The following is a 27,431-nucleotide window of genomic DNA, read 5'->3' as shown; positions in this document are numbered from 1 at the left end:
TTTTTTTCTCAAATTACAAACAATATTGACGCATGTATCGGAAAGGTAAGAATTTCAACCGGAGAACCAATAATGTACTAAAAATATAATTGTCAATAAGAGCCAGTAGTGCGTGCCTCACTGTGGTCCCCAGGTCATTGCATGAGTCCAGTGACATCTCGATACTCCCAAGCGGCTCGTTTCTCTGTGACGGACACTCCTGGTATCGCGTCTTGTAATTTATGCGTGCGTTTATACCAAAGCATCACAATAAGTAACCAGCCATGGTTGGACATAACGCGTCACGTTGGCCTATTTAAATCCCTTTCCTGGTTGATTCTTCCAGCCATAGGCAAGAGAGAGGGGGAGTCAATCTAAACTGTATTCTCTGCATTGTAAATTAAATGAATCCGTAAAGTTTAAAAGACGGCATACATTTTCTTCCTGTGCGTGAGATACATTTATTTAAAGATTTAATTCATTTGTCTTGCTGCTTTTCCTCCAAAATCCCTATTAAATAAAACCCCGCCAATTTTGTAATCGAGAGGTGAACCCGGAACCCCCAAATGGAGTCTCTCCGTGGTCACCGGCGGCCGCCCCGAGGGGCAGGCCCCCCGCACTCCGCGTCACACCACGCGCACGCTCGTGTGCCGCCACTCCTCCCCGACGGCATTCCTTGCCGAGCATCGGTAGAAGCCGGCGTCGCGCGCCGCGGCCGCCACCACGACCAACGTGCCGCCCGCGAGCACGTAGCGGCCGCTCCGCGCCGAGCGCGCCGTCGGGGTCCCCGTCGACAGCCGCGCCCCGTCCGGCAGCTCCCACCCTACCTCGGGCCCGGGGGCGCCGCTCGCCGTGCACGGCAGGCGCAGCGGAGCGCCGCGGAGCACCGCCACGGCGGGGGGCGGCCCGTCCATGATGCGTGGGCCCTGCGCCACCACCACCACCCGCACCGTCCGGCTCTCCCCGTCGGTGGCGGCGCCGGCGGCCCCGCGAGCAGTGCACACGTACGCGCCGCCGTCGCGCGTCGAGCCGTCACGCACCGCCAGCGTGCCGTTCGCGAACAGCGTGCGGCGGCCGCTCGCGCCGGGGACCTCGACGGTGACGCCGCTCGGCAGCCGCCACGACGCGCGCCCGGCGGCCACGACGCAGTGCAGCCATAGCGCGTCGCCGGCAAGCGCCGCGACGGTGCCACCCGACATCCACGCGATCCGCGGCCGCGGCCCGACCTCCAGCAGCACCGCCCTGTCGGCCGCGCCGTTTGGGCCGCGCGACGAGCAGCGGTAGACGCCGGCGTCTGCCGGCGTCGCGCCGCGCACCAGCAGGGCGCCGTCGAGGCCCGCCGAAAAGCGCGCGCCACGGGTGCCGCCGCTGGCCAGCTGGGCGCCGCCGGGCAGCATCCACGTCGTTCGCGGGGGCGGCTCCCCACGCGCCGGGCAGGCCAGCGCCACGGAGCCCCCCAGGGCGACCTCGGCGCGCTCGGCGGTGGGCGCGAGGAAGGAGGGCGGGGTGGGGGCGCCCGTCACGGTAAGGTCGACCGAGAGGCGGGCGTCCCCGCCACCGTCGGCGCCGCGCGCCACACACGCGTAGCGCCCGGCGTCGGAGCGTGCCGCCGAGCGGATCTCCAGAGAGCCGTCGGCGTGGGTCAGCAGGCGACCGGAGGAGTGTGGCACCGGCAGAAAGGCGCCGGAGGGCGTGATCCACACGACGTGGGGTCGGGGGTCTCCGTCCGCGGTGCAGGGCAGCAGCTTGCGCGCGCCCTGCACCACCGAGTCTGCGGGAGGAGCATCGAGGATACGGAGGGTTGGCATTCGTCGGCGCTTACAAACATTCGCGACTCAAACGCCCGAACTTCACATCCAATCTCAACCATTCCAATGTCCTGCCAAGGGGATGCCAGCGGCAGCTGTTCCAGTGTTTCACGAGGTGGACATGGCACAGGCCTGTAAGGGAGATGCAATGACGTTGATACCCTCTATTTGTTTAGGAAAGCCTCTCATTGCGATGTTATGTATTAATGCGCATTTGTGGGAGGAAATTAGGGTACTGATTGTATGTTTGTTGAACTTCTTTCGCATCGTACGTAGCCAACCGTGCTAATCGAAGGTGCGGGGGAAGGTCAACAAACTAAACACAAAAAGCACTCCGAAACAAAGTTTTCAATTTAAATGATTGGTACGTGAGAATAACACTCAAAGCTCCACACGGATGGATTCAATGATTCCGCACCTCCAATGAGCACGGTTGCCTACGTACGGTGTGAAAGAAGTTCAACACGCGTAAATACATATCCATCGCTGTACCCACCTGGTGACTGCCTTGCAGCCCAAGCCAATACCTTCAAGCACTGAGAAGGCTCAACGCTGCTTTAGCTTCTGAGATCTCGACGAGCTTGGACGTTGTTTAAGACTAATCCAGTCATCGGCTGGTAACAGGATAACCTGTGCTTGCGTCACCACGCTCAGCCCCGTTGTCCTTTTACTTATCGAGCGCAGGGATTCTCAAGCGAACGTATCACAACCCTCCCCTCCCCCCCCCCCAGTTGGGGTCCCACTGCGATCAGAGAGGGGTCAGAGGGGTCAGCTTCGAGTGTCGAGGCCTTAGAGGCCATAATGGTCCCCATGGTTCTAGGGCACCGCTGTTTTCCGTGGATCGTGTTGCCTCGTCCGGTCGCTTTGTGCAAACGCGACGTGGGTCGTCGCGTGCTGCCGAGAGCTCGCCACGCTGGAGACACCTGCGTCGTCGTGCCGGCAGCACTGGCTCACTGCCACCGGCGTGGCCATGACGAGCCTTCTGAGGGTCAGAAAGACACCCGCCAATTTCAAGGCTCAAAGGATCTCTGCGGTACTGGCTCAGTGCCCTGACATGGCCACTATGAACCCAGCTGCAGAGCTTGACAGCAGAATGTGAGCAGTGCAGGTTCATTATGTCTGACACCGCCTTTGTGAGCTCTCAAAGAGCTCAGATTATGGCTTGGTGCCCTGAATTGACAATTATGAGCCTGCTGAAAGGGGGACAAAAGAGAGACAGAGCCTGCAGAAGGGCTTCAAGCCAAGATCTCAGTGGTGCTCGCATAGTACCTCGGCACAGCCAGGGAACTCTACGGCTCGTGTGCAGGAGCCACGTGAATCATTTCAACGTGGACCCATGAGGAATGGCAAACTGTTGAGGTATGCCATCATCCAGTGGATAGATCACTGCTGCTGTTGTTAAGAGCATGTGCACCTTACGAACAAAGACGGTCACTGCATCGCGCGCTTTCAGATGCGCTTCTGCGGCCGTCTGGAACCCTCTTCCTTCCGATATTAGAAAGCCACTGGAGCTATGCACTTTTAAGTTTAGATTGAAACTAATTTTTTATAACTGCTTTATGCGTTTGTTGACCTTGCCCCGCACCTCTGATTAGCATGGTTCGCTACATAGGGTGTGAAAGAAGTTCAAAATACATACATACACACACACATACAGTGAGGGAAAAAAGTATTTGATCCCCTGCTGATTTTGTACGTTTGCCCACTGACAAAGAAATGATCAGTCTTTAATTTTAATGGTAGGTGTATTTGAACAGTGAGAGACAGAATAACAACAACAAAATCCAGAAAAACGCATGCCAAAAATGTTATAAATTGATTTGCATTTTAATGAGGGAAATAAGTATTTGACCCCCTCTCAATCAGAAAGATTTCTGGCTCCCAGGTGTCTTTTATACAGGCAACGAGCTGAGATTAGGAGCACACTATTAAAGGGAGTGCTCCTTATCTCAGCTTGTTACCTGTGAAGTATCGGAATGACGGCAGGAAACCACTTGACGGGTAGCACACTTTTTATTAAACCTTGACTTGTCACGATACAACGTGTGGTCACTATTCCTCTGACTACACACACTTCACTTGACACGTGTGGTCACTATTCCTCTGACTACACACACTTCACTTGACACGTGTAGTTACTATGCCTCTGACTACACACACTTCACTTGACACGTGTAGTTACTATGGCTCACACTGCATGCTCACACTGCACTCCGCCCCGTAACATCCGTGGAGCCTACAGGCCCACCCCAGCTTGGGCGTGGGCCACAACCTCTGAGTCCCAAGGGCCGGCCCTCTCACGGATGCTCGGCCCCGGGTCCCAGGGTTCCGCCTCTGGGTCACACAGAGTCCCGGCCCCTACAGGACAGCGGGACTAGGTACCGCAGGGCCCTATCTCTTCCTCCTCCGTCTTCAGTCTTCGCTGGTCACTCGCTCCCCGTGCGCCTGTGCGCACCACCTTATATAGCCCCCGCTCACGGGAGACGGAGCGTATGCGGACCTCGACGTGAGCATCCCCCTTAGTTGACCAATCCCCGGGCGCTTGCCCCAGGATCCCATCGCTGTCAGCGCGCGTCACTCATACCCAACCAATCACTGCCTCATAACCCCCGACCCCGCGCTGACCCCTGATCCTTCACCGTCAGCGCGCGTCACCAACACACACAGCCAATCACTACGCGCTGGCACACGATCCCTACCCCAGCGCGTATGACCACTACATCACCCCCTCCCACATAGCTCGCAGCCGGCCCGGCTGCTAAACAACACAACACAACGTCAACACAACAAAAACCCCACCCCCCCAGTGTGCCCCGTAACGCAACAACAACAACACAACGACACAACACCCGACAACAACCTATGTACAAACCGACAACCAACACAATAAAAGTCAACAACAACACACAACACCTAGACAACAAGCTATGTACAGCCCGACGAACAACACACTAAAAGCAAATCCCAGAAAATGAACGTGTCCAGTGTCTCTGTGACTATTGATCCCTCCCCCCTCCGCTCGCTCCTCCACCGGGGTGATAGAGCGGTCGAGCGGATGAGGAACACAGTGACGAGGCGCTCCGGCCGCATCGGCTCCTCATTCGGTTGGTCATGAAAAGTAGCGCGACTTAGCGCGAGTCCGCCTGGCCGGTCCATCGTATGGGACGGGACGCTGACGACCGTCCGGTGGCTCCGGCAGCCCTGGACGGCGCGGATCGGGCCTGGAAGGACCGGCCGCGCCGCGAGGATCCGGCCGCCGGTGGTCGGCAGCTGTCAGTTCCGAGACACCTGGGAGCGGATCAGGCGGAGACATGTGAGGATCAGGCGGAGACATTTCCCCCTTTGGGTCGTCGGTCACGTCACATGCTCGGCCCTCACGACACAAAGGGAGGCCATATGGAGGCGAGAACGGTTTCAGTCGGGAGGGGTGGACGTACCAACGGCGCTTTCCCCATTTTATTTGAACACACTGGGGGCGTGCAACCCGCACGACCTCCACGGGTCCCCGCCATGGCTTCAACAATTTAGGCGACGTAGCCAAAGGTGCCTGAGGGCAGTGCAGCCAGGCCCTATCGCCTGGTTTCCAGTCGTGCACGGACACCTTCCGTGCACGCAACCGCTCGTTGGCAATTTGGCGAGCCCGCGAATTAAGCCGTGCGGCCTCCCGTGCCTCGGTCAGCTTATGAATGTTAAATTTAATATGTTCTGCCAATTTCGAATTTGTTCGTGGTGCGGACAGTCCCAGCTGCGTTTCCATGGGCGGGTCGGCTTCCCGACCATACATGAGATAGAATGGGGAAAATCCCGTTGCTGCATGGGGGGCCATTCTATACGCGGCGAGGACCCCCGGGACCTGCAGGTCCCAATCAACATGTGCCTCACACACCTGCTGGCACAGCATAGAAGTCAAAGTCCTGTGGAGTCGCTCCACCATCCCGTCTGTCTGTGGGTGGTACGGGGAGGTACGCACCTTCTTAGTACCCAATAGGTCGCACACCTCTTGCAGCAATTTACTTGAAAAATGTTTCCCTTGGTCGGTCAGCAAGCGTTCGGGAGCCCCCTTGTCCAGGACGTAGCCCTGGACAAAGGCGTCCGTCACAGCCGCCGCCGACTGGTTGGCGAGTGGCCACGCCATAGGCCACCGGGTAAAGTATTCGACACCAACCAACAGGTACTTATTACCCCTAGGCGTGACTGGAAAAGGCCTCAAAATATCGAGCGCAACGAGCTCGTTAGTGCGCGAGACTTGAATAGATTGCAGCGGTGGATTTGATGCCAAGGGCGGCGGTTTCCGTCTGGCGCAATCAACACACCCCTTTAGAATATTCACCACATCACTCCCCATCCCCGGCCAATAATAGTCACGCTGAAGCAGAGCAAGCATTTTGTTTACTCCCAAATGCAAGAGGCGTTCATGTGCGGCCAGGACAACTTTCCCCCGCACAGCGGAAGGCACCACGAGTGCGTGCCGCCGGGACAAATTGTCCCATCTCATTAACAGGCCCTGCTTAAGTACCCAGGAGCCAGTTCGCTCCCGGCCCTCCTCGGGACCCCCCACCCTGCGGCGCAACGCTAGCAGGGAGCTGTCAGCCATTTGGAGATGGCCCCACTCAATCAGCGACAGTGAGAGCAGCGAGTCATCTCCCTCAGGGGTAGCGGGAACATCCCCGATTGGTGCATCCGCGGTCGCAGCCAACGCCCCCATACTTTCCGCAGCTGGCGGTTTACAGCGCGCCGATCCCATTAAGCACGCACATTTGTGACAAGGCGACAATCGCGACAGGGCATCGGCGTTAGTGTGGCGCAACCCCTTACGGTATGTGGTCGTGAACTGATAGTCCTGGAGGACTTCCAACCACCGTGACAATTGGCCCGAGGGTTGGGCGACCCTCAATGAATACTGAAGCGCTGCGTGGTCCGTCCGGACCGTAAAGTGACAGCCATAGAGATACGGTCTAAATTGCTGTACAAAAAAAACAATAGCAAGCAACTCGCGACGGGTGACGCAGTAGCGCTGCTCCGCCGGCGACAAGACCCTGCTACCATAGGCGACCACCCTTTCGACTCCCCCAACGACCTGTGAGAGCACCCCCCCAATGCCCGTGTTGCTAGCATCCGTGTCTAGCAAGAAGAGACTTGTAAAGTCAGGATAACGCAAGGGCGGGGCACCCACCAAGGCGTCCCGGAGGGAGCAGAACGCGGCCTCCTCCTCTGGTCCCCATTGGAACTTGACTCCTTTTGCCGTTAGAGCGTGCAAGGGTTTTGCAATGGTGGCGAAATGCTCAACGAATCGGCGGTAGTAAGAAGCAAAACCGATGAAACTGCGCACGTCCGAAACCGACGTGGGCGTTGGCCATGAACTGACACAGTCCGTCTTCGCGGGATCGGTAGAGATCCCCGAAGAATCGACAATGTGGCCCAAGTATCTCACGGACTTACGAAGAAGGTGGCATTTGGCCAGTTTAAACTTTAATTTAGCCGATCGCATTCGCAAGAACACCCCTCTCAATCGCTGGAGGTGTTCCTCAAACGTTTTACTGAAAACAATGACATCGTCAAGGTAAATCAAGCAAGTATCCCATTGCAAGCCCGACAAAACCAATTCCATAAGGCGCTGAAACGTCGTGGGAGCGGAGTGAAGTCCCATGGGTAACCGGTTAAACTGGAATAGGCCCCCTGGAGTCCGAAATGCTGTCTTAGGTTTAGACTCGTCGTCGAGTGGCAGCTGCCAGAATCCCGATAATAAATCAAGAGTAGAAAAATATCGCGCACCAGACAATGCATCGAGGGACTCGTCCATTCTGGGGAGCGGATACGCGTCAGCCACAGAGATTTTATTCAGGCGACGGAAATCTATGCAAAATCGCAAGGACCCGTCTTGCTTTTTAACCAGCACAATAGGTGCTCCCCAAGGACTGGAAGAAGGCGAAATAATGTCGGCCGCCAGCATATCGTTGACGGCCGACTGAACGTGTTCCTTCTCAGCAGGACTCAGCCGGAAGGGAATTAGCCTGACCGGTGCCGCATCGCCTGTTTCAATATGGTGGCGCAACAGGTCCGTGCACCCAATGTCATATTTATGCTTACTGAACACATCAGAAAATTATATCAGCAACGCACGCAGCGCACCCAACTGTACCGTTGACAAATCGTTCGAGTCCGCGCACAGCGAATCGACCCATTCAAGGTCCTCCCTCACTGGATTGTTCTGCGTCGGGCTTGGATCAACATGCGCAACCAGCCGCTCTTCCGCAGGGACCCGTGCCGCGTGAGCTAGCACAGTGCCCTGCTGAATAACGGCCGGCCGCGACCCAGCGTTTAAAACCATCACGAACGGGTCCTTGTCAGCCCGAACCAAAGTGTGAGCCACCGACAAATCGAGACCTCCGACAGCCCTATTTGAAGGACCCAAAAGCATGCTCTGTTCCGAGGTCTCCCTCACCCATGGTTTCCTCAACCGGAGGGGAATTAACATCTGTGAACCCGGTGGCACGTGCACGGTCTGTGTCACCAGCGCTTGTATCGTAGCGCACGCCGTCCGAATTGCAGTAGGGTTCGTCAAAAATGAAATACGGCGACCCGATGGTAGTTCAATGCAACGCTGATCGATGATAATTTTAATGGGCATTTTAGCCAAAAAATCTGTGCCCAACAGACAAGGAACCGCCAAGGAAGAAGAAACGAAAACGGGTCCCGACAATTTGATATCTCCAATGCAAATGGACGCCCTAATCTGACCGACAATGCCCAACGAGCCCCCATTAGCCGCGTAAAATGGCACGTCCACCGGGAGCAGAGGTCGACATTGGATGGGGAGAATGTTGTAAATGAGGTCCGATATAATAGTCGCCAGAGGTGTGGACTCGAGTCATGTGACTTGGACTCGAGTCAGACTCGAGTCATGAATTTGATGACTTGCGACTCGACTTGGACTTGCATAACAATGACTTTGTCCCACCTATGAGATGTGGACTCGAGTCATGTGACTTGGACTCGAGTCAGACTCGAGTCATGAATTTGATGACTTGCGACTCAACTTGGACTTGCATAACAATGACTTTGTCCCACCTCTGATAGTCGCCGACGCCCCCGTGTCCACTAACACCCTGACCTCGACCCCGTCAATGAATCCCGTAACGACCGATGATCCCGCCGACGCAGCCACTATCCTGTGCCCCAACTCCGACCATTTAATGTCCCCTCGGTCCCGCACGAACCCCCCTCGCCGAACCGAATCCCCGATCCCTAACCGGCTCTCCTCCGCCGCAACGCGACGGCCCATGTGTGTCGTGCATGTAGGCCGAGCATGTGAAGCGCCGCGACTTGCCGGGGTTAGTAGGGATGACTTGGGGCCTTGGTCGTCGTCCAGCCGAGGTCCCATGGCGCGCTGACGTGGAGCGCGGCAACCGGACGCCATGTGGCCCCGGAGGCCGCAGTTGTAACACGTGATGAGGGTTGTCGGAGATCTCGGTTGCTCCAGCTTGCGGGCCGATCGCAGAGGCGAACGACCCCCCGACCTCCAGTCCCCCGGTCGTCCCGCGGTGAACGCCTCCTCTCGTGGGCTGACGACTTGGGGCTCGGTGACCACCAGGCCCGGAGCTGAGGCCACGGCAGCATTGCAGACGACCCCCTGTTTATGCTGGAGGACCTCGTGCGCCTGTATACTTGTTGCGACCCGCAAAGAAGAAATATCGACCTCGTCGGCCGTGTTGATGGGGACCCCCAGGTCCTGCGCCAACTTGAGCAGTTGCTCCAAGACCATCGCGTCCTGGCCCTCCTCGTCCATATGAGGGAACGCGGCGTCGGCGAGAGCCAACAACGCCGTGCGGTAGGCGAGCGCGGTCTCCGTGTCCGCCTTCCGCCGGGCGTAAAAGTGATGGCGACACGCCGAGGGAGGTCCGTAGACCTTGGCCATGAGACCCAGCGCAGCCTTAAGCGTGGAGCGGTCCGACCTCTGTGCGGACGTGAAGGCTGCGAGCGCGTTGTCGTCCAACATGGCAGGCAGTGCCCGCAGCGCCGTAGCGTCGGACCAGGTGGACATTTCCTGATGCGCCAGAAACCTGCGCTGGAATGCGCCCCAGTCCCCGCTTTCCGCCTTGAAGGCTGACAATGTGGGAAGGCGCTGTTGAAAGATGAAGTCGTCCTCTGCCTCGTGGTTCCTCTCCGCCGCACCGTCGGTGTGCGAGATGGCGGCCCCAATGGCGGGTGGCTGATGGCGGTCCGCAGCGCGCGTTGATGACGTAAGCGGGCGCGCTTGGAGAACCGCCGCCACGTGGTGCTCGCCGTTCCCGCCAAAAGATGTCCGCGCAGTTGAAATGGAGGGAATCGCCCAGTCATTTTGGCGGGAATCTGCGGGGCGACCCTGTTGAATGTCCGCCGACGTCCCCGCTCCTCCCGACGTGCTGATTTCCGCCAGGATGGACGCGGCGGCGAGCAGCAGCTCTGCCAGACGGGAGTGCGCCTTGCGGAGTACGGCATCGGTCCCCAGTCGCTCGTCCGGCGCCCTCGGCGGATCCTGCGGCGTCGGCATTTCTTCGTCCTCTCCCCCCGATGCCAGCTGGCCCGAGTCGTCAAGGTTATCCTCGCGGTCAATCCCGTGAGTCCGACGGGTCTTCCTTGTATCCATGCCTGGAAGACTGTTTCACTTCTGACGCCAGTTGAAGTATCGGAATGACGGCAGGAAACCATTTGACGGGTAGCACACTTTTTATTAAACCTTGACTTGTCACGATGCAACGTGTGGTCACTATTCCTCTGACTACACACACTTCACTTGACACGTGTGGTCACTATTCCTCTGACTACACACACTTCACTTGACACGTGTAGTTACTATGCCTCTGACTACACACACTTCACTTGACACGTGTAGTTACTATGGCTCACACTGCATGCTCACACTGCACTCCGCCCCGTAACGTCCGTGGAGCCTACAGGCCCACCCCAGCTTGGGCGTGGGCCACAACCTCTGAGTCCCAAGGGCCGGCCCTCTCACGAACGCTCGGCCCCGGGTCCCAGGGTTCCGCCTCTGGGTCACACAGAGCCCCGGCCCCTACAGGACAGCGGGACTAGGTACCGCAGGGCCCTATCTCTTCCTCCTCCGTCTTCAGTCTTCGCTGGTCACTCGCTCCCCGTGCGCCTGTGCGCACCACCTTATATAGCCCCCGCTCACGGGAGATGGAGCGTATGCGGACCTCGACGTGAGCATCCCCCTTAGTTGACCAATCCCCGCGCGCTTGCCCCAGGATCCCATCGCTGTCAGCGCGCGTCACTCATACCCAACCAATCACTGCCTCATAACCCCCGACCCCGCGCTGACCCCTGATCCTTCACCGTCAGCGCGCGTCACCAACACACACAGCCAATCACTACGCGCTGGCACACGATCCCTACCCCAGCGCGTATCACCACTACACCTGTATAAAAGACACCTGTTCACAGAAGCAATCAATCAATCAGATTCCAAACTCTCCACCATGGGAAAGACCAAAGAGCTCTCCAAGGATGCCAGGGACAAGATTGTAGACCTACACAAGGCTGGAATGGGCTACAAGACCATCGTCAAGCAGCTTGGTGAGACGGTGACAACAGTTGCTGCGATTATTCGCAAATGGAAGAAACACAAAAGAACTGTCAATCTCCCTCGGCCTGGGGCTCTATGCAAGATCTCACCTCGTGGAGTTGCAATGATCATGAGAACGGTGAGGAATCAGCCCAGAACTACACGGGAGGATCTTGTCAATGATCTCAAGGCAGCTGGGACCATAGTCAACAAGAAAACAGTTGGTAACACACTACACCATGAAGGACTGAAATCCTGCAGCACCCGCAAGGTCCCCCTGCTCAAGAAAGCACATATACATGCCCGTCTGAAGTTTGCCAATGAACATCTGAATGATTCAGAGGACAACTGGGTGAAAGTATTGTGGTCAGATGAGACCAAAATGGAGCTCTTTGGCATCAACTCAACTCGCCGTGTTTGGAGGAGGAGGAATGCTGCCTATTACCCCAAGAACACCATCCCCACCGTCAAACATGAAGGTGGAAACATTATGTTTTGGGGGTGTTTTTCTGCTAAGGGGACAGGACAACTTCACCGCATCAAAGGGACAATGGACGGGGCCATGTACCGTCAAATCTTGGGTGAGAACCTCCTTCCCTCAGCCAGGGCATTGAAAATGGGTCGTGGATGGGTATTCCAGCATAACAATGACCCAAAACACACGGCCAAGGCACCAAAGGAGTGGCTCAAGAAGAAGCACATTACGGTCCTGGAATGGCCTAGCCAGTCTCCAAACCTTAATCCCATAGAAAATCTGTGGAGGGAGCTGAAGGTTCGAGTTGCCAAACGTCAGCCTCGAAACCTTAATGACTTGGAGAAGATCTGCAAAGAGGAGTGGGACAAAATCCCTCCTGAGATGTGTGCAAACCTGGTGGCCAACTACAAGAAACGTCTGACCTCTGTGAAGGGTTTTGCCACCAAGTACTAAGTCATGTTTTGCAGAGGGGTCAAATACTTATTTCCCTCATTAAAATGAAAATCTATTTATGACATTTTTGACATGCGTTTTTCTGGATTTTGTTGTTGTTATTCTGTCTCTCACTGTTTAAATAAATAAACCATTAAAATTATAGACTGATCATTTCTTTGTCAGTGGGCAAACGTACAAAATCATCAGGGGATCAAATACTTTTTTCCCTCACTGTACATACAAAGGGGACCGGGAGACGAGGGGACTGGGCGACGAGTCTCACCCTTGATTTCGGGGCTGGTGCCGGCGCGTCCATTGATGGAGGGTGGCGCCGGCAGCACGTCGAGCCGCACGGCACGCGAGTCCTCGCCGGCCGCGTTCCGCGCCACGCACACGTAGCGCCCGGCGTCGGCGATCCGCGCCCCGCGCACCTCCAACGCCGAGTCTTCCCCGCGCACTGACAGCGCCGCCCGGCGCGGGGCCTCCTGGCCCGGCGTGCGCGGCGAGCGAGGCCTCCGCGGCGAGGAAGGCGGCGACGATGGCGGCGGGAGATGGGAGCCGTCGGGAAGTCGCCACGTGACGAGTGGGGCCGGGTCGCCCGACGCGCGACACTCGAGGGCGATGGAGCCTCCCGACGTGATGCGCACCACCGCTCGCTCTGGCTTGTCCTGGATCTGTGGGGCCTGGTTGATACCAACGATGGTGACAGTGGTGATGATGATGATGATGGAGGCGATGGTGTTGATGTTGTTAATGATAAGATGATGATAATGATGATTGAGATCATGAAAGTGATGATGACAATGGTGATGGTAATGTTGATAAAAGCAGTGATAGCAATGATGATGGTTGTCATAATGATGGTAAGATTTAACACGTCATATACAACTCTGACCATGTTTAATGTGCTTACCAGACAAGGCAGTGATTAATAACCAAGTGAGCTATATTTTTATATGATTACGCTGTTTTTATAGCAGCCTCATGACTCTTTTCAGGAGGGTTTTGCTCACCTTACCTGGTCCAAATGAGTACAAATGAGTACATTTGGACCACGATGCCAGCCCACGATATCCTACTCTTCAGAATTTACGCCACGGGATCTTGATTGTGCGCTGTGAACCAGAGGGTGCTTAGAATTGTTACGGTTCACACTGCAATAGTAACCGGGGCGGCCGCTTGATTCGAACCACGAGCCCGTGCAACAAGTGGCGAACACGCGACCGCGAAGACCACGTCACCTCCCAAGATTGATTCCTTAGCGAGTGGAGGCAGTGGAGATGATGGATGAGTAAAGCTATCACTTGGCAACTGTGGGCTGCGACGTGCACCACCGGCGCTCTGCTGCCCCCCACCTGTCCCTCGACGGCGACGCGCACCACCATGGCGTCCCAGCCCACGGCGTTCTCCGCGTAGCACGTGTAGTCCCCACCGTCCGCCGGGCCGACGCCCCTCAGCGCCAGCGTGCCATTGCCGAACGCCGCGTACCGCCGAGCGCCGCCCGCTGCCAACGTCGCCGCGGTGCCGCCATCGCCGCCGGCTCGGGCTCTGGAATCGGCCGGCACCACCGCGCCGTCGGGTAGGCTCCACGAGACGCGGGGTCGCGGCCAGCCGGAGGTCACGCAGTCGAAGCGGAGGTCGGCGCCGTGACGCACGCTCTGTTTGATGCCGCCGCCGGAGGCTCGGGTGTCCCCGGAGTGGCGCTCGATGCGAGCCGGGCGCATGGTGACGGAGACGGCGGCCGCGGCGCTGTCCTCGCCGTGCCGGTTGCGCACCGTGCACACGTAGCGCCCCGCGTCAGACGCCACCGCCCCGTCCAGCGCCAGGCTGCCGTCGGGCAGCACACGCACGCGGCGATCCGCACTGGGCGGGGGGGAGGCGGGGAGCGGGGGGAAGGGTGGGAGGGAGCGGAACGGCGGGGTGAGTGGCGGGGTGAGCGGTGGGATCCTTTAAGTGTTGATTTTCGTCTTCAGGGATTCGGGTCAACGCAATTAATTCGGCCGGTTTTCTGTAGGGTTGAACCATACCCTCGCGTGACTCGCGTCGAATTATCATTCAGAGGGCAGGCATGCCCCACCATGGCACGGAGCTCGTGGATGAACGATTTCGATTATTGTTGGAAACCGCGGGCGCGAGACAAGAGCCACTCACGCGAACCACGTGCTGGCCGTCCCGCCCGATGGCAGCCGCCACACCACGACCGGCCGCGGCTCTCCCTCGGCCACGCAGCGCAGGCGGAGGGCGCCCCCGTAAGGCACGGCCACGTCCCCCGGCGGCGGCGCCGCCACGCGGGGCGGCCCCAGCACCGTGACGAGGATGTCGGCACCGTCGACGCCGACCATGTTGGCGGCCGCGCACCTGTACGTGCCGGCATCGTGCCGCGTTACCGCCGGCACCAGCAGCGTGCCGTTGGCGAAAACCCGCGCCCCCGACCCCGCGCCGCTCTGCCGATCGGGAAGCAGCCGCCCGCCGTCCCCCGGCAGTGCCCAGCTCACGGCCGGCTCCGGCCACCCGGAGGCGGCGCACGGCAGCGAGAGCGGCCGCCCGGCCGCCACGGACACGGCGGCGGCGCCACGCACCACCGTCGGCCCGACGGGGAGCACGTGCAGGCGGACGGTGACGGCGTCGGTGCCGGCCGCGCTCCTGGCGACGCAGGAGTAGTCGCCGCGGTCGGACGGGCGCACGTCGCGCACCGTCAGCGTCGCCCGCTCCGACACGGACACGCGCCCGCCGCCGTGATGCGCCGCCGCCGCGGCCACGGACGAACGATCGGGCAGCGTCCACGAGATGGCGGGCGGCGGGCTCCCCTGCGCGGCGCACTCGGCCTCGGCGGTGCCGCCTGGGGACACGCGGAGCTCGCGCCAGCGGGGGGATAGCACCCGGGGCGGGCGCGATTCCACGCGCAGCACAACGGTCGCCCCGCCGGTGCCGCCGCCGCCCGTCGGCGTCTCGCAGGTGTAGCGGTCGGCGTCGTCGGGAGAGGCGGAGCGGACGGCGAGCGTGCCGTCGCGCAGGACGGCCACGCGGCGGCCGGAGGGAGCAGAGGAGGATGCGACGATGGATCCTGGACGCGTGCGCATCATTATCATCGCCCAATGTCATCATCGGCTTACTCGGCAGCAACGACGGCAGGAGTAGAATAATAATCATCGTCGTCTTCGTCTCATTGTCATTATTCTCAACGTCAAGAGTAATAATTTTCTTCAACGTCATCATTATCATCATTGGCAGCAGCTTCATTATTGTCAATGTCATCACTGTCATCGTCAACATTTTGAACATCGTCATCATCATGAACATTATATCGACCCGTGAGCTTACCCGCACCTCCGATTACCGCAGTCAGATACGTACGGTGCGAAATAAGATCTACAAACATAAGCGGTGTTATTATTGTGAACGACCTGGATGTAAATGAACGCAAAAAAAAATAACTAAAAACGATTTACTGTTACGCTCTCGATTGCACGCGCACGCGTCTTTGAGCGCGAGCTTCGATTTCAATCGATAAATCGTCGCAACGCGCTCATTGGCGGTGAAGCGAAAGGTGTGGGCGGGCACGGAGCGGCGATGGGGGTGGACACAAACGCGGGAGGGCTGGGGGGGGGGCGACGACGACGACGCACCTGTGCTCGCCCTGATCCAGCGCACGTCCACGGAGCCACCGGCCCCCACGCTGCCGCACGGGAGGAACGCGTCCGCTCCCGCCGCCGCGGTGACACTCGGCGCCTCCTCGGCCGCCCCTCGCCTGTCCAACACAACATCGTTGGAGGCTCCCGCGTCCGAACCGTTGGTTCTCCGCGCGTGCCCCGCGTCGGAACCGCCGCCGCCCGAACCCGTCGCCCCAAAGCGCCGGGCAAAGCCGGGGCGGAGCGGCATGAGTCGCGCCGGCGGTGACGGCGTCGGCGGCTGCTGCTGTGTGAGCCTCGTGCCTCCTCTCGGGCCCAGATTTGGTAATTGCGAGCGCGGCGAGGCTTGTCTGGGGCGTTCTACGGCTTTTGCTTCCGAGGTCAGGGCACCGATGAGGTCATTTCCAGAGCCACGTCTGCTTGGGTGCCAGTTTGTTGACCTCTGAGCTCCAGCGCCGCCCTCGGGATTTTCAAAGCGTTCGGTCGCTGTCAGAGTGGTTCCGAGGGAGTTAACGGCGACTCTCGGGGCGCTGTGCGGCCTTGGCGGAAGTGGATTCCAAAATGTCCTGGTCCTGTCATCCTCCAGCTCGGTCGCAACCACTTTGCGTAAAGGCGGCGGCGTGGGTTTCGCAACCAGCGCCGTGATTTCAGGTCTGTTTGTCACCGCTCCGTTCAACCGTCTCGGGTAAAAATTCCAGAGTTTTGGAAAAAGTGGGTGATATCGCGCGGGAGAGTAACCGGGCGCGTAGCGGTTGCTGTGGCGATGGTGGTGCTCTTGCCAAGATTGCTGTGGGTGTAACTGCCGAGACGGCGGCTTACGAGTTATGGGGTTGTGCGTCCTGCGAGGCGAGTGATTAACTCCCTGCACACCGCCGGGGTGAAGCAGCCTCTCTTCCTGTGCGATTCCCAAACGGAGCCGATTGCCTGTTTCTCCCCGCGCCATCGGGGCGCTCGCAGAGTGAGTGCCGTGATGGGGGCGCAACCCCGCCGCCCCGCCGGGATCTGGGAAACGTTGGGCAGGCAGCGGCGGCGCACCCACCGGGGCAGCACCACCAAGGCTAAGAACCGCAGATGCCGTACCGTGCATCCGTGCCACGTGCCCTGTGCTCGCTCCACCCACCCGCTGCGACTGCTCGTCCCTCCCTCCCTGCGTGGGGAACGCGTGCGATGGTCTTGGTGTAACGACGGCCTGAGTCTCTACCTCGTGTCCGCCCGATCTGCCTACGTCGTCCGCTCGGCCCAACACGGCACCACTGTCCATTTTTCCAGTGGGCTGCGTGGGCTGCGCGGCCTCCACGTGGCGCCCGGTCGCTCCGCCCTGCGTCTCCCCCGAGCGGTGCGTCATGCGCGGGCCGTACCTTCGCTCCACCTCCTCGCTACGTCCGAGCGTCCTGTCGTAAGCGCTCCCCCACGCTCCAGTTCTCATTCCGCCTCCTTCGCTCCCTGCGCCGCCGCCGCCCTTGCTCGTCTCGACCGAGTCGCCCCGGGAGCTTGGCTGCTCGCTGCCGCCGGGGCGATGCCGCCCGAGCGACGACGTTTGACCGTCGACAGACGTGGCCTCGGCGAGCTCACGTGTGTCCCCGGGGAGAGCCGCCTGTGATTTGGTCAGAGCCTCTGGCTCGTCCGTGCCAGGGGAATCGAACGTGTCCCTCACTACGCCGCCACCATCAAGTTCATCCACGCCAGGCTCGTAGGGCCTGGCTGCATTTTCCCGTGAGGCTGTGCGAGCCATTGGATCTTGCATGTGATGTCTGTCCGTGTGCATCTCTTCTTGGTGGAAGAAATTTGTTGCTTCTTCCTCCTCCTCTTTTGCCTCCTCTTTTTCCTCCTCTTCACGACGGATGTCGTGCCATTTGGCCCGCTGGCCGTCCGTACCCTCCGAGAATGAATTGAGATGGTAGTTGGGCTCCATCGCGCTGTCTTCTCCCAACGGCTCAGGTGTTAAGATCCGGTTGATGGGTGGTGAAGGGACAGCGCGGGGTACAGAAACTATTCCCGGTCTAGTGGTAGGAGGATATGGAGGCTGTGGCGTGGGGTTGGGGTTAAACTTAGCGACGGCCACGTCCACATCGTCCGCCGACGACTCCTCGTTCTCAGCCTCGGACCTACCATCGCTCCCACGTGTCGATTCCTCATCGGCCCGTGACCTCCCACCTCCCTCCTCTGTAACATCCTTGTTACCCTCCTCCTCTGTCTTCTCCTGCTCTTCCTCCTCTTCCTCCTCCTTTTCCTCTATCCTGGCGGGAGAGGTTGTGTGTGGTGGCTTTGTGTGGGGCAGCACCAACAGTGTGGGTCTCACTCGGGGACTTATTTTGTTGCGGACATTCTCCAGCACCTTCGCCCACCAGCCAGGGCCAAATCTCGACAGTGTTGAGTGAGGTCGATTGCGGGAGCCGAGAATTTTCGTCTCAGTCTTCACCGATCTCTCGCCTTCATCGTCACCATCATCATCATCATCAAGGTCGTTGTCGAGGTCTTCGGTCTCCATCGTGGTGCTCGTTGGTTCTTCGCGTCGTCCCTGCGTCGCAACGCTTGGCCCCGGCGTGGTGAGCTGGGCCCTCGCCGTTACTACATGCCCCTCCGTGACCTCCCGCAGAATGTAACGCCCGGCGGCGAGGTCATCCCGCGCTCTCGTGGGCGACGCGACCGGGGTCGCCGTCTCCACACTCTCCACGATCTCGTTTGTCACGCGCCCGCCCTCGCCACTTGCCGCGGTGACCTCCACTTTGTGGACCAGTCGCTCCATGCCCAACTTGTTGATCGCGACACACTGGTAAAACCCGCCTTCGGTGACCTCCGGCACCACCAGCGTGCCGTTGTCGGTCACGTACGTCCCATCCGACGGCGACGGCGACGGTCGCACGACGAGTTTATTGGGCAGCACCCACGCGACCTCCGGATCCGGACTCCCCGTGGCGGCGCACGGGAGCACCAGCGTTTGTCCCCTCGCCGCTGTGAGGGCGGCGCCGTTGGCGTTGCGCTCGTTCATGTTGCCGTCCACGACTTCCACCCTGAACGCGGCGGCGTCACTCGTTTCGTCGGCCCTCGCCACGCACCGGTAGACGCCCCGGTCGGAGGCAGCTGCCAGACGGACGGTCAGGGTGCCGTCGGCGGACACCGCGACCCGCCCGTCGGGCCCGTCGTATGGCGCCGGTCGCCGGGTGCCGTCGGGGAATGTCCAGAGCACGCCCGGGTTGGGGAAGCCCCAGGGCTGGCACTCGATCTCCAGCGTGGCCCCCGATGGCACGACAAGGCCCGACTCGGCGGCGTCCTCCTTTCCGATCATCACCCACGGGCTCTTTTTGTCCGGCAAGTCGGAGAGGTCGTAGGTCGCGTCGATTTCCACCGACGCATCCAGATAGAGCTTCGTGGCGGAGGTCAGCCGCCGGTTCAACTTCAGGGAAATCTCCGAGTCGAGCAGCCAGGGCAGGTTGCCGCTCACCGCCGCCCGCACGCCGCTGAAGAAGCCCAAGCCGTTGTCCGACGCCTGCGCGTAGCTCGGCCCAGACCCCTCAGGCTCGCCGGGGAATGTCCTCTCCCTGCGCAGCACCAGCGGGCTGTCGCTGTAGTAGGCGAGGATCCTCCACAAGCTCTGCATGTCGCCGGCCTCCACGGCGCACGCCAGGCGCACCACGATCGTAGCCCGGACCGACAGGTGCCCTTCGGAGACGTTCAGCTTGGCGCCTCGGCCGCCGTCGCCGTCGCCGCCCGGCCTCAACACGTCGCAACCGAGGCCGCCTTTGTTGCCGCTATTGTCGGAAAGGTCGAGGCCGACCTTGCCGAGCGGTCGGCCCTGGGGCCCGTTGGGCCCCACGTCGCCCCACAGCGAGACGTTGCGCAGCTTGAGGGGCGAGGCGATGGAGGGACGCCGACAGGACACGGCCTCCTGCGGCACGGTGAAAAGCTCCTGGCCCCTGTTAGCGGTGGGGCTGGCGCACACCGGGCAAAGTCGCCCGCCCTGCGCTCGCTCCCTTTTGCACTTGAGAAGCTCTGCCGGTGAGAAGGCAACGGGGCGTCATCACAATCATCGCCGTCAACGTCGTCACCGCCGGCGTTGTGTGTTTTGTCAAATGTCCAGTGGGGCAAATGGGTGAGAGGGGGGTACAATCAGCGTGATGAAGTATAGTTAAACGATCCCCATTACAGACATGGCATGAAGAGTCCTTCATCCAAAAGTAGATCGACAATTAATTGAAAATAATAACGATAGTTGAATGCATAGTAGGTCATATTGCATTGGAGTGTTAATTTCACTTTGAAATAATAACATTTAGACTGCAATTAACCTCGGGAAGCCTCGCCGAGTCTCAAGACTATTTTTACAGGAGGGTGCTGCTACAATGCTGCAGTGCTACCATGAGACGTTTGGCCAGCATCAACAATGAGAGGCCGTGACTTCTCGCCGGAGGAAAGCCGAGAAACCGGAGAGCACAAAACCATGCGTGGCAGGGGGTGGCACTGAATCGTCTCCGTGGTGACGGACTCAAGAACCCGCTGCGCTTCCACCCCCCTGGCCACACCACGCAGCCAGCCCCAACCCGACAGCAACCCCACGTCAATCCCAAAGCAACTGCTCTTCCCCAGCAGTCTCCCCGTTCGAGCAATAACCGTGCTCAATCCTGCACATTGTTAAATTCACAATCATATTCTTTGGTTCTTTTGGTGTGGCTATCACAAATTATTTTTCGATGTACGTGACTTTACCGAAAGAAACAAAGTACATGAATTCCTTCAGTCACGAAAGTTTTAAGTTAAAATTTCAATTCACAATCGTTAATTCGAGGGAGGGGAAAATGTAACCTGCCCCTCGCACCCCCTCGCCCCCCCGGGGAGGACGTTGTCGGCCACGTACGAGAGACAGAGCTGCCAGAGAAATGTCGTCTTTTCTACCCATCAAATCGTACCCTGGTCACCATCATCAACATCATCAACAGCATCGTGATCGCCATCAACATCAATACCATAAGTGACAGGTGACCGGTGATCGACATCGAAACTTGCTGGGTGGACAGAGGCAGGGGGCAGTGGAAGATGACAGTCTTCACGCAGCCCACTTGCTTACGTGAGAATTCACGACTCATGCCATCAACCTGGCGACTGAACATCGATTAACGAACGATCTCCTGGTCTCTCGAGCAACAACTCATGAGGCAGAGGGATTCTGATTTAAGAATCTTGCATCGTTTGTTTCAATTTCTCGTGCGAGGAGGTCGAACCGGCGACCTTTGGACTGCAAGTCCAGTGTGCTAGCCACTACACCGTGGCTGAATCACACACAAGTTATGACAGAGTGAATTGTAACTAACCTCCGATAATTAACCTTGCACCATCCCATCCGCCTCACGTGGCCTCCTTCATCTTTCGAACCAGGTATGGCTGAATGTCACCTGGAATTCACTCGCTCTCTCACGCCGACTGCTCCCCCTCTCTCTTCAACCCCTTCTCCTGTGCACGCCTCTCCGAACTTCCTCTTTACGGTCAAATTGCGCGCGCGCCGCCAATGCAAATTAGCAAATAAACGAATCGGTCGACCGATAGATCGATCGATCACCGCGGCGCCAACGAAATCTTCGCGGGAACATTCTGCCGTCGCACGGGTGGCCAAAGGTCCAGTGTCGCCGCCAACGGCACCGCCGCGGCGGCCGGCGCACCTTTTCCACCGCGGTCCCAGTCGAGGAGCCATCGCAGGCCGCAGTCGCAGGCCCAAGGGTTGTCGTGCAGGAACACCTGCTCGAGCTCGCCCGCCGACGAGAACAGGCCCCGGGGCAGCGAGCGCAGCCCGTTGCCCGACAGGTGCAGCTGGCGCAAGGAGGAGGCCGGCAGTAGGCGCCCCGGCGGCAGCCAGAAGGTGACGAGCGAGTCGCGGTGCAGTTGGCGCAGGCGGTTGCCCTCGAGGAAGAGTGAGCGCAGTGACACGAGGCCCACCAGCGCCTCCGGGTGCAGGAACTCGAGCTGGTTGTGGTCGAGGTGCAGGCGCTGGAGGGACGCGAGGCCCCTCAAGGCCTCGCGGCCCAGCAAGCGCACCTTGTTGTGGCTCAGCTTCAGCAGCTGGGCAGAGACGGAAGGGTGTTTGGGACAGACACGGCCATCGGTTGGCAGCGTCACAACAGCTGGGCCAGGGCAGTCGTCATCGTGCTGCCTTCGATTTATTGAAATACGGCAATTCCTCGACTTTACGTCTCCCCCTTTTACGTCGCTTCACAAGGACGCCGTCACTTTATTATTAACACCACCGCTACCTAACCCACACTCACGTCGCCAACACCATCGTCCGTCCTTTCTCTCAGCCTCCGCCTCCACCGCGCCCTGTAAATCACTTTGATCGACGTCGTTTCGATGTTCGTCGTCGGACCTTTCAGGAACGCATCCCCGACTGTATTAATAATAATAGTAACAGCAGCTCACACGTGCTTTGGGCGTGAGCACCTCTCCGCCCCTTGCCAACCCTTCCTCCCTGCAGCGAGCCAGCCAGCAAACTAAACTTTTTATTCTAATAAAGTTTGACAAGATTGGTAAAGGTAAAATATGAAAAGGCAGCCCTGCAATTCCTTGCACACGCCACTATCAGCGAAAAAAAAAACCTCCAATAGACGAAGCTTTTGAGCACCTCTCTATACGGTGTTTGGCCTACCCTTCCAGGATGGCTAGATATCTTGTAAGAGGTGGGATTACCCACACTTTACCCCACTGCACGTGATCTGCTGATAGTCTAAACCTTGGTGTACCCATATATGCTGCTGGGTGGACAGAGGCAGGTTGCATTTAATAAACTTTGAAGAAACTTTGCCCCATTCGTTCAATCCGTGCACCAGGAGAAAGAACCGACGACCTCTAGAGCGAAAGTCCAGTGTGGGAACCCTCACACCATGACATCATCATAGAAATAATAATGTAAACATTGCACTCGGGAAAGCCTGATTGCCCTGACTCGCTTTCAAGAGGGTGCTGAATGTTACGTTTGGATAATCCCATTGATGAGTGTTGAGCAACGTGGGAGGAAACTGTGGCTATTGGAGGAAACCCACGCATACAAGGGAATATCACTATAATAATCCTTACAAATTGATTAAAACTCTTTCCTGTACTATCGATACTCAAAGGAACATCACGATGCGAACTATCGCGGACCTTTAAAATATACGCCATTTCCCCCCTTGGTTTGCTGCGCTGTCAAATATCGCGCGACCGTATATTCTCACGACGCTGCGACGCTCTGCCAGCTGGACTGAGCAGAAGCCGTCCCAAACCTCCTGGCAGGCAGCGATGATCTGAACAACGTCGCGAGTCCACGGCTGAGGTCCAGAACTCGGCCGCTTTGGAAGCACGCGGCACAAACTAGGCAAGATTGCAGACTGCAGCATCGAGATGGCCTGGAGCAATCGGTGGACTTCAAGCAACGTGCACAACAAACACCTCATCAGTGAGCCCACCACCACCACCACACTGCCCGGCTTCCACTACACACAGCTCATCAGCGAGTCAATCAACACCACACTGCCCGGCTTCACTACACACAGCTCATCAGCAAGCCCACCACCACCACACTGCCAGGCTTCCACTACACACAGCTCATCAGCAAGCCCACCACCACCACACTGCCAGGCTTCCACTACATACAGCTCATCAGCAAGCCCACCACCACCACACTGCCAGGCTTCCACTACACACAGCTCATCAGCAAGCCCACCACCACCACCACACTGCCAGGTTTCCACTACACACAGCTCATCAGCAAGCCCACCACCACCACACTGCCAGGCTTCCACTACACACAGCTCATCAGCGAGTCCATCAACACCACCATGCCCTGGGTTTCACCTTCCATGGAAACAATGGGCAGCACTTAACTGGCTGTGCACAAACCTTGGAAGGTTTGGATACCTGATGTGACGGTGGCATATCTGCCATTCACGAACTCTCAGACAAAACAATGGAATGGCTATCACTTCAGAGAGGAATGTCTCATGGTCGACCTTCGCTGGTTGTATGGAATCGTCACTGTCCTGCCGTCTCGCGGCCCCAATTGGGTTTGGCAGCTCCACAAACATCGGCGTGATGCACTAACGCCTCCCCTCCACAGCGCTACGTTACAGATAATTACGGATGATGATCTGTCTGCGAGTGGACTGCACTGACCGTGAGAGACTTGAGGTCCTGGAAGACCCTCCCGCTGAGCCGCTGGATGCTGTTGCTGTGCAGAAGCAGCATCTCCAGGTGAGGAAGGCCCGGCAGGGACTGCTCGGTGAGCTGCAGGATGCCGTTGTACCTGCGGGCAGAGAGCGAGCACGGGACACTTGCACATCGCTCCGTGTCTAAACGAACACATATAGCTGAACTACGTGCTTTTATTTTGCCAGGCAAGGCCACTGCGCTGTACAGCTCTTTCTCAAAAGCAACTTGGCTATCACAATTGTAGCTCATCGGAGTGGCTTATAACGTGGACATTTATAGCAGCCAAAGACTCTAAACGAGTGCTGGATCTAAATGTGGAGGGGGAAACCGGAGAAAAATGAACACGACCACGCCGAGAGAGATATGCAAACTCCAAATATACAGCAGCAGGCGTCAGGGTCGCGATCGAACCCATGCCCTCCTGAATACCAGGCGAGGTAGTTAACATCTAGCCACCGCGACGCCCCGACGGTCAACGATCCAGCCACTCCGCTTAGCAGTATGGATAACGATGATCGTGATGATGATAATCACGTTGTTTGTGATGATTATGGACGCTGATTATGTTGATGCTGATAAAGTATTTATGGTGGCAGTGATGATTATTATTCATTATGCAGCGATTTAAGATTGATGATATATTGATATTATGATAATGATGAAGCAGTGATGATGAAGATGCAGACGATAAAGATGGTGATAATTATGACGATGTAGTGATGACGCTCATGAGGTTGATGATGGTAGTGGTGATGATGATGCAGTAATGATGCTGACGATGGTGATGATGCGCACACACCCCAGGTTGACTCTCTGCACGTGCCCGGGCAGGCCGGGCGGCACCGCGTGCAGGTATCTGAAGGTGCAGTGGACGTCCGTGTCCACGTAGCACGTGCAGGCGCGCGGGCAGCCCGCGGCACCGGGGAGCGAACCCAGCAGGGCGAGCACCCCGCCCAGCAGCCATGGCACGGCCATTCCCTGCGGTCACAGTCGCCCGGTCATTCACCAGCCCCCTCACCTACCAGCCCCCTCACCTACCATACTTCACCACGCTGGTCGATGCCGGTTGGTGAGAGGTAACGGGTTTATTCCCGTTAATACCCAGGATTGGTGTGGATATATCCCTCGCAATTGATGTTAGATTGCCATGAACGGGAATCGAACTTAGGTTGCCTCGCAAGAGGTCGGGCCCCATCTGCCACCGCGCCCTACCCCGAGCCTCTGATCCACAGCGTTTGGCTCAGCCATCGAACAAAGACGGCGGCCACCGCATCACGCGGCGCTTTCAGACGCGCTTCTGCGGCCGTCTGGAACGCTCTCCCTTCCGATGTTAGGAATCCACTGGGAGCTGTGATGCACTTTTAAATCATCGTCTAGATTGAAAACTAATTTCTTTAGAACTGCTTTTTGTGTTTAGTTTATTGTCCTTCCCCCTCACCCCCAATTAGCACGGCTGGCTACATACGGTGCGTTAGAAGTTCATCGTGAATTCGTGCGGGCTGATAGGCGCGAAACCCATTACCTCACCCCTGTTACCTCACCCAAGAGACGGATTGGGTGTTCTCAAGTGATCATCATCAGCAGCAGGTAGGTGGGGGCATCCCGCCTGCAGGCGTCGCTGATCGTCATCTGTGTACATCACACACCTGCTGCTGCTGCTCATAGCTTGAAATACAACACCTCAACCCCTTATGAAATCAGATCCTGACAACATAATGGAAATATGAATAATTAAAAAAACACAGATTACCCAAAGTTAATAATTGACAGCGCACTGCCAACCCACTGCTGTATGAAGATGAAGGCCATCGCACGATGTTGTCATGACTCATGGGGATTGTATTGACCTTCACAAGATCTGTCTCTACAAATTAACATTGCAAAATGTGTTTTACACAACCCACGGCTTTACACGGCTTTCTGGAAGTGCATATCAGCAAGATTGGTCCAACACAAGCAAACTCTGGGCTGCTGCTGACATTCAATGTCTCATCAGAAGAGTCAAGCTGCTCGCTTGGATTAATCCTGGTGAACGAACTTCCAGATGTTTAGAGGCAATGGCCCTCTGTGTTAGAGATACTGGTCTTATTTTTTTTAAACAAAACTGGATAATATATAATATTAAATAATAATTTACATCATCGTGGAGAATATAAGTAACACAACAATGGTTATGGTGGTGGGAAACAGTTTAAGAATTGTACTCGGGCTTTTAAAATGTATTTCTTTTCAACGGATTTTATACTTTCAATATGATATTGTTATATTCGTGTCTGTCTGATGTCACGGTGCCTTCGTATGGCAATTCAGTGCCAGAAATGGGCCACAGATGAACTACACATGAAGCCTCATCTCACTTGATGACTCATCCACAACTTCTCAAGATGCTAGCTTTCGGTTTGTAGCTTAAATAACAACACACAAAAACAACAACAACGTCCTTTGCGATTCAAGAAGCTCGCGGAGCCTCAGGGGCTGGGAGACGGAACGTGTTGACGCACGCCCGAGCGGAGCCACGAATTTCAGGGCGCACTGCGTGTTGTGTGCGCGTTCGCCTGACAACCTGGAGGGCATCTGCAGAGCGGCGCTCGCCACTCTGTAAGTAAGACGCACCCAAAAAGCGTGCGTCTTCGTGGCAAATGCTATTCTTTGCAGCAATGTGTTCGTGAGATGAACGCCGATGATCGCCGCTGGTCGTGATCGCAGGGAATGCAGTCTCCGTCGGACACTCGCGCACGATGCATCGAGAGAGTTGGGTGATCAAAAGCAGCCTACGTAGCAGCTGGATGGCTGCTCTATGGAATAATTTTGTTTGGCGATTACATTCTTCCGAATGGGAATGCGTTCATGAGCTCGATGCCACCAATATCGAGGTCTGCTACTCGCCACGACGAGAGGGCTTCAAGAGTGAGTTGGTGTCGTTTTGCTGTTCCTCTTCCGTTGAAGGAGGGCACACTATAGCGACTTTACTATACGGTGCATAGTTTGAGTTGCATGGCCATGAGATGGCATTACTGTGGCGTATCTTTAGTGTATCTCTGAGTATCTCTATGCGTCTCTATGGGTTTGCAATACGGTCCATAGTCTGGGTTGCATGGATGCATTCGCACGACTGTGGCCCACGTATTTAATTTTCCATTTCTGAAGATGTGCTCATGGGCCTGTTGTACAGTATGTACGTCTAACTTCTTTCGTACCGTACGTTGACAAACGTGCTAATCGGAGGCATGGGATGTTTTGATGGAGTTGATAGTTACGCCAGTGTCTTCGAGGAGGAGGAATGTCAAAGCCAGGAGTTTGAAATACGCCCTCTTTAATGACCAAGCCCCGTATGTTGCTACTGCTGCTGCTGATGATTTACACATCCATGT

General features: G+C 57.4%; 1 protein-coding gene across 1 annotated transcript; it reads right to left on the bottom strand.

Annotated features, from left to right (window-relative positions):
- Positions 1-605: 605 nt before the first annotated feature.
- On the bottom strand, positions 606-25,035 carry LOC144946922 (immunoglobulin superfamily member 10-like). Its single transcript, XM_078875989.1, has 9 exons — positions 24,860-25,035; positions 24,025-24,154; positions 21,540-21,936; positions 16,962-19,878; positions 15,886-16,814; positions 14,411-15,323; positions 13,615-14,122; positions 12,543-12,942; positions 606-1,750 (listed from the first exon to the last, which is right to left on the bottom strand). Exons 1-9 carry the CDS (start codon positions 25,033-25,035, stop codon positions 606-608), a joined length of 7,515 nt encoding a protein of 2,504 aa, XP_078732115.1.
- Between the last annotated feature and the right edge of the window lie 2,396 nt (positions 25,036-27,431).

The sequence above is a fragment of the Lampetra fluviatilis genome, chromosome 43 (genome assembly GCF_964198595.1).
Source record: "Lampetra fluviatilis chromosome 43, kcLamFluv1.1, whole genome shotgun sequence".
NCBI classification, from domain to species: domain Eukaryota; kingdom Metazoa; phylum Chordata; class Hyperoartia; order Petromyzontiformes; family Petromyzontidae; genus Lampetra; species Lampetra fluviatilis.
Note: the sequence above shows the minus strand (reverse complement) of the source record. Positions and strands in the feature narration are given on the sequence as shown.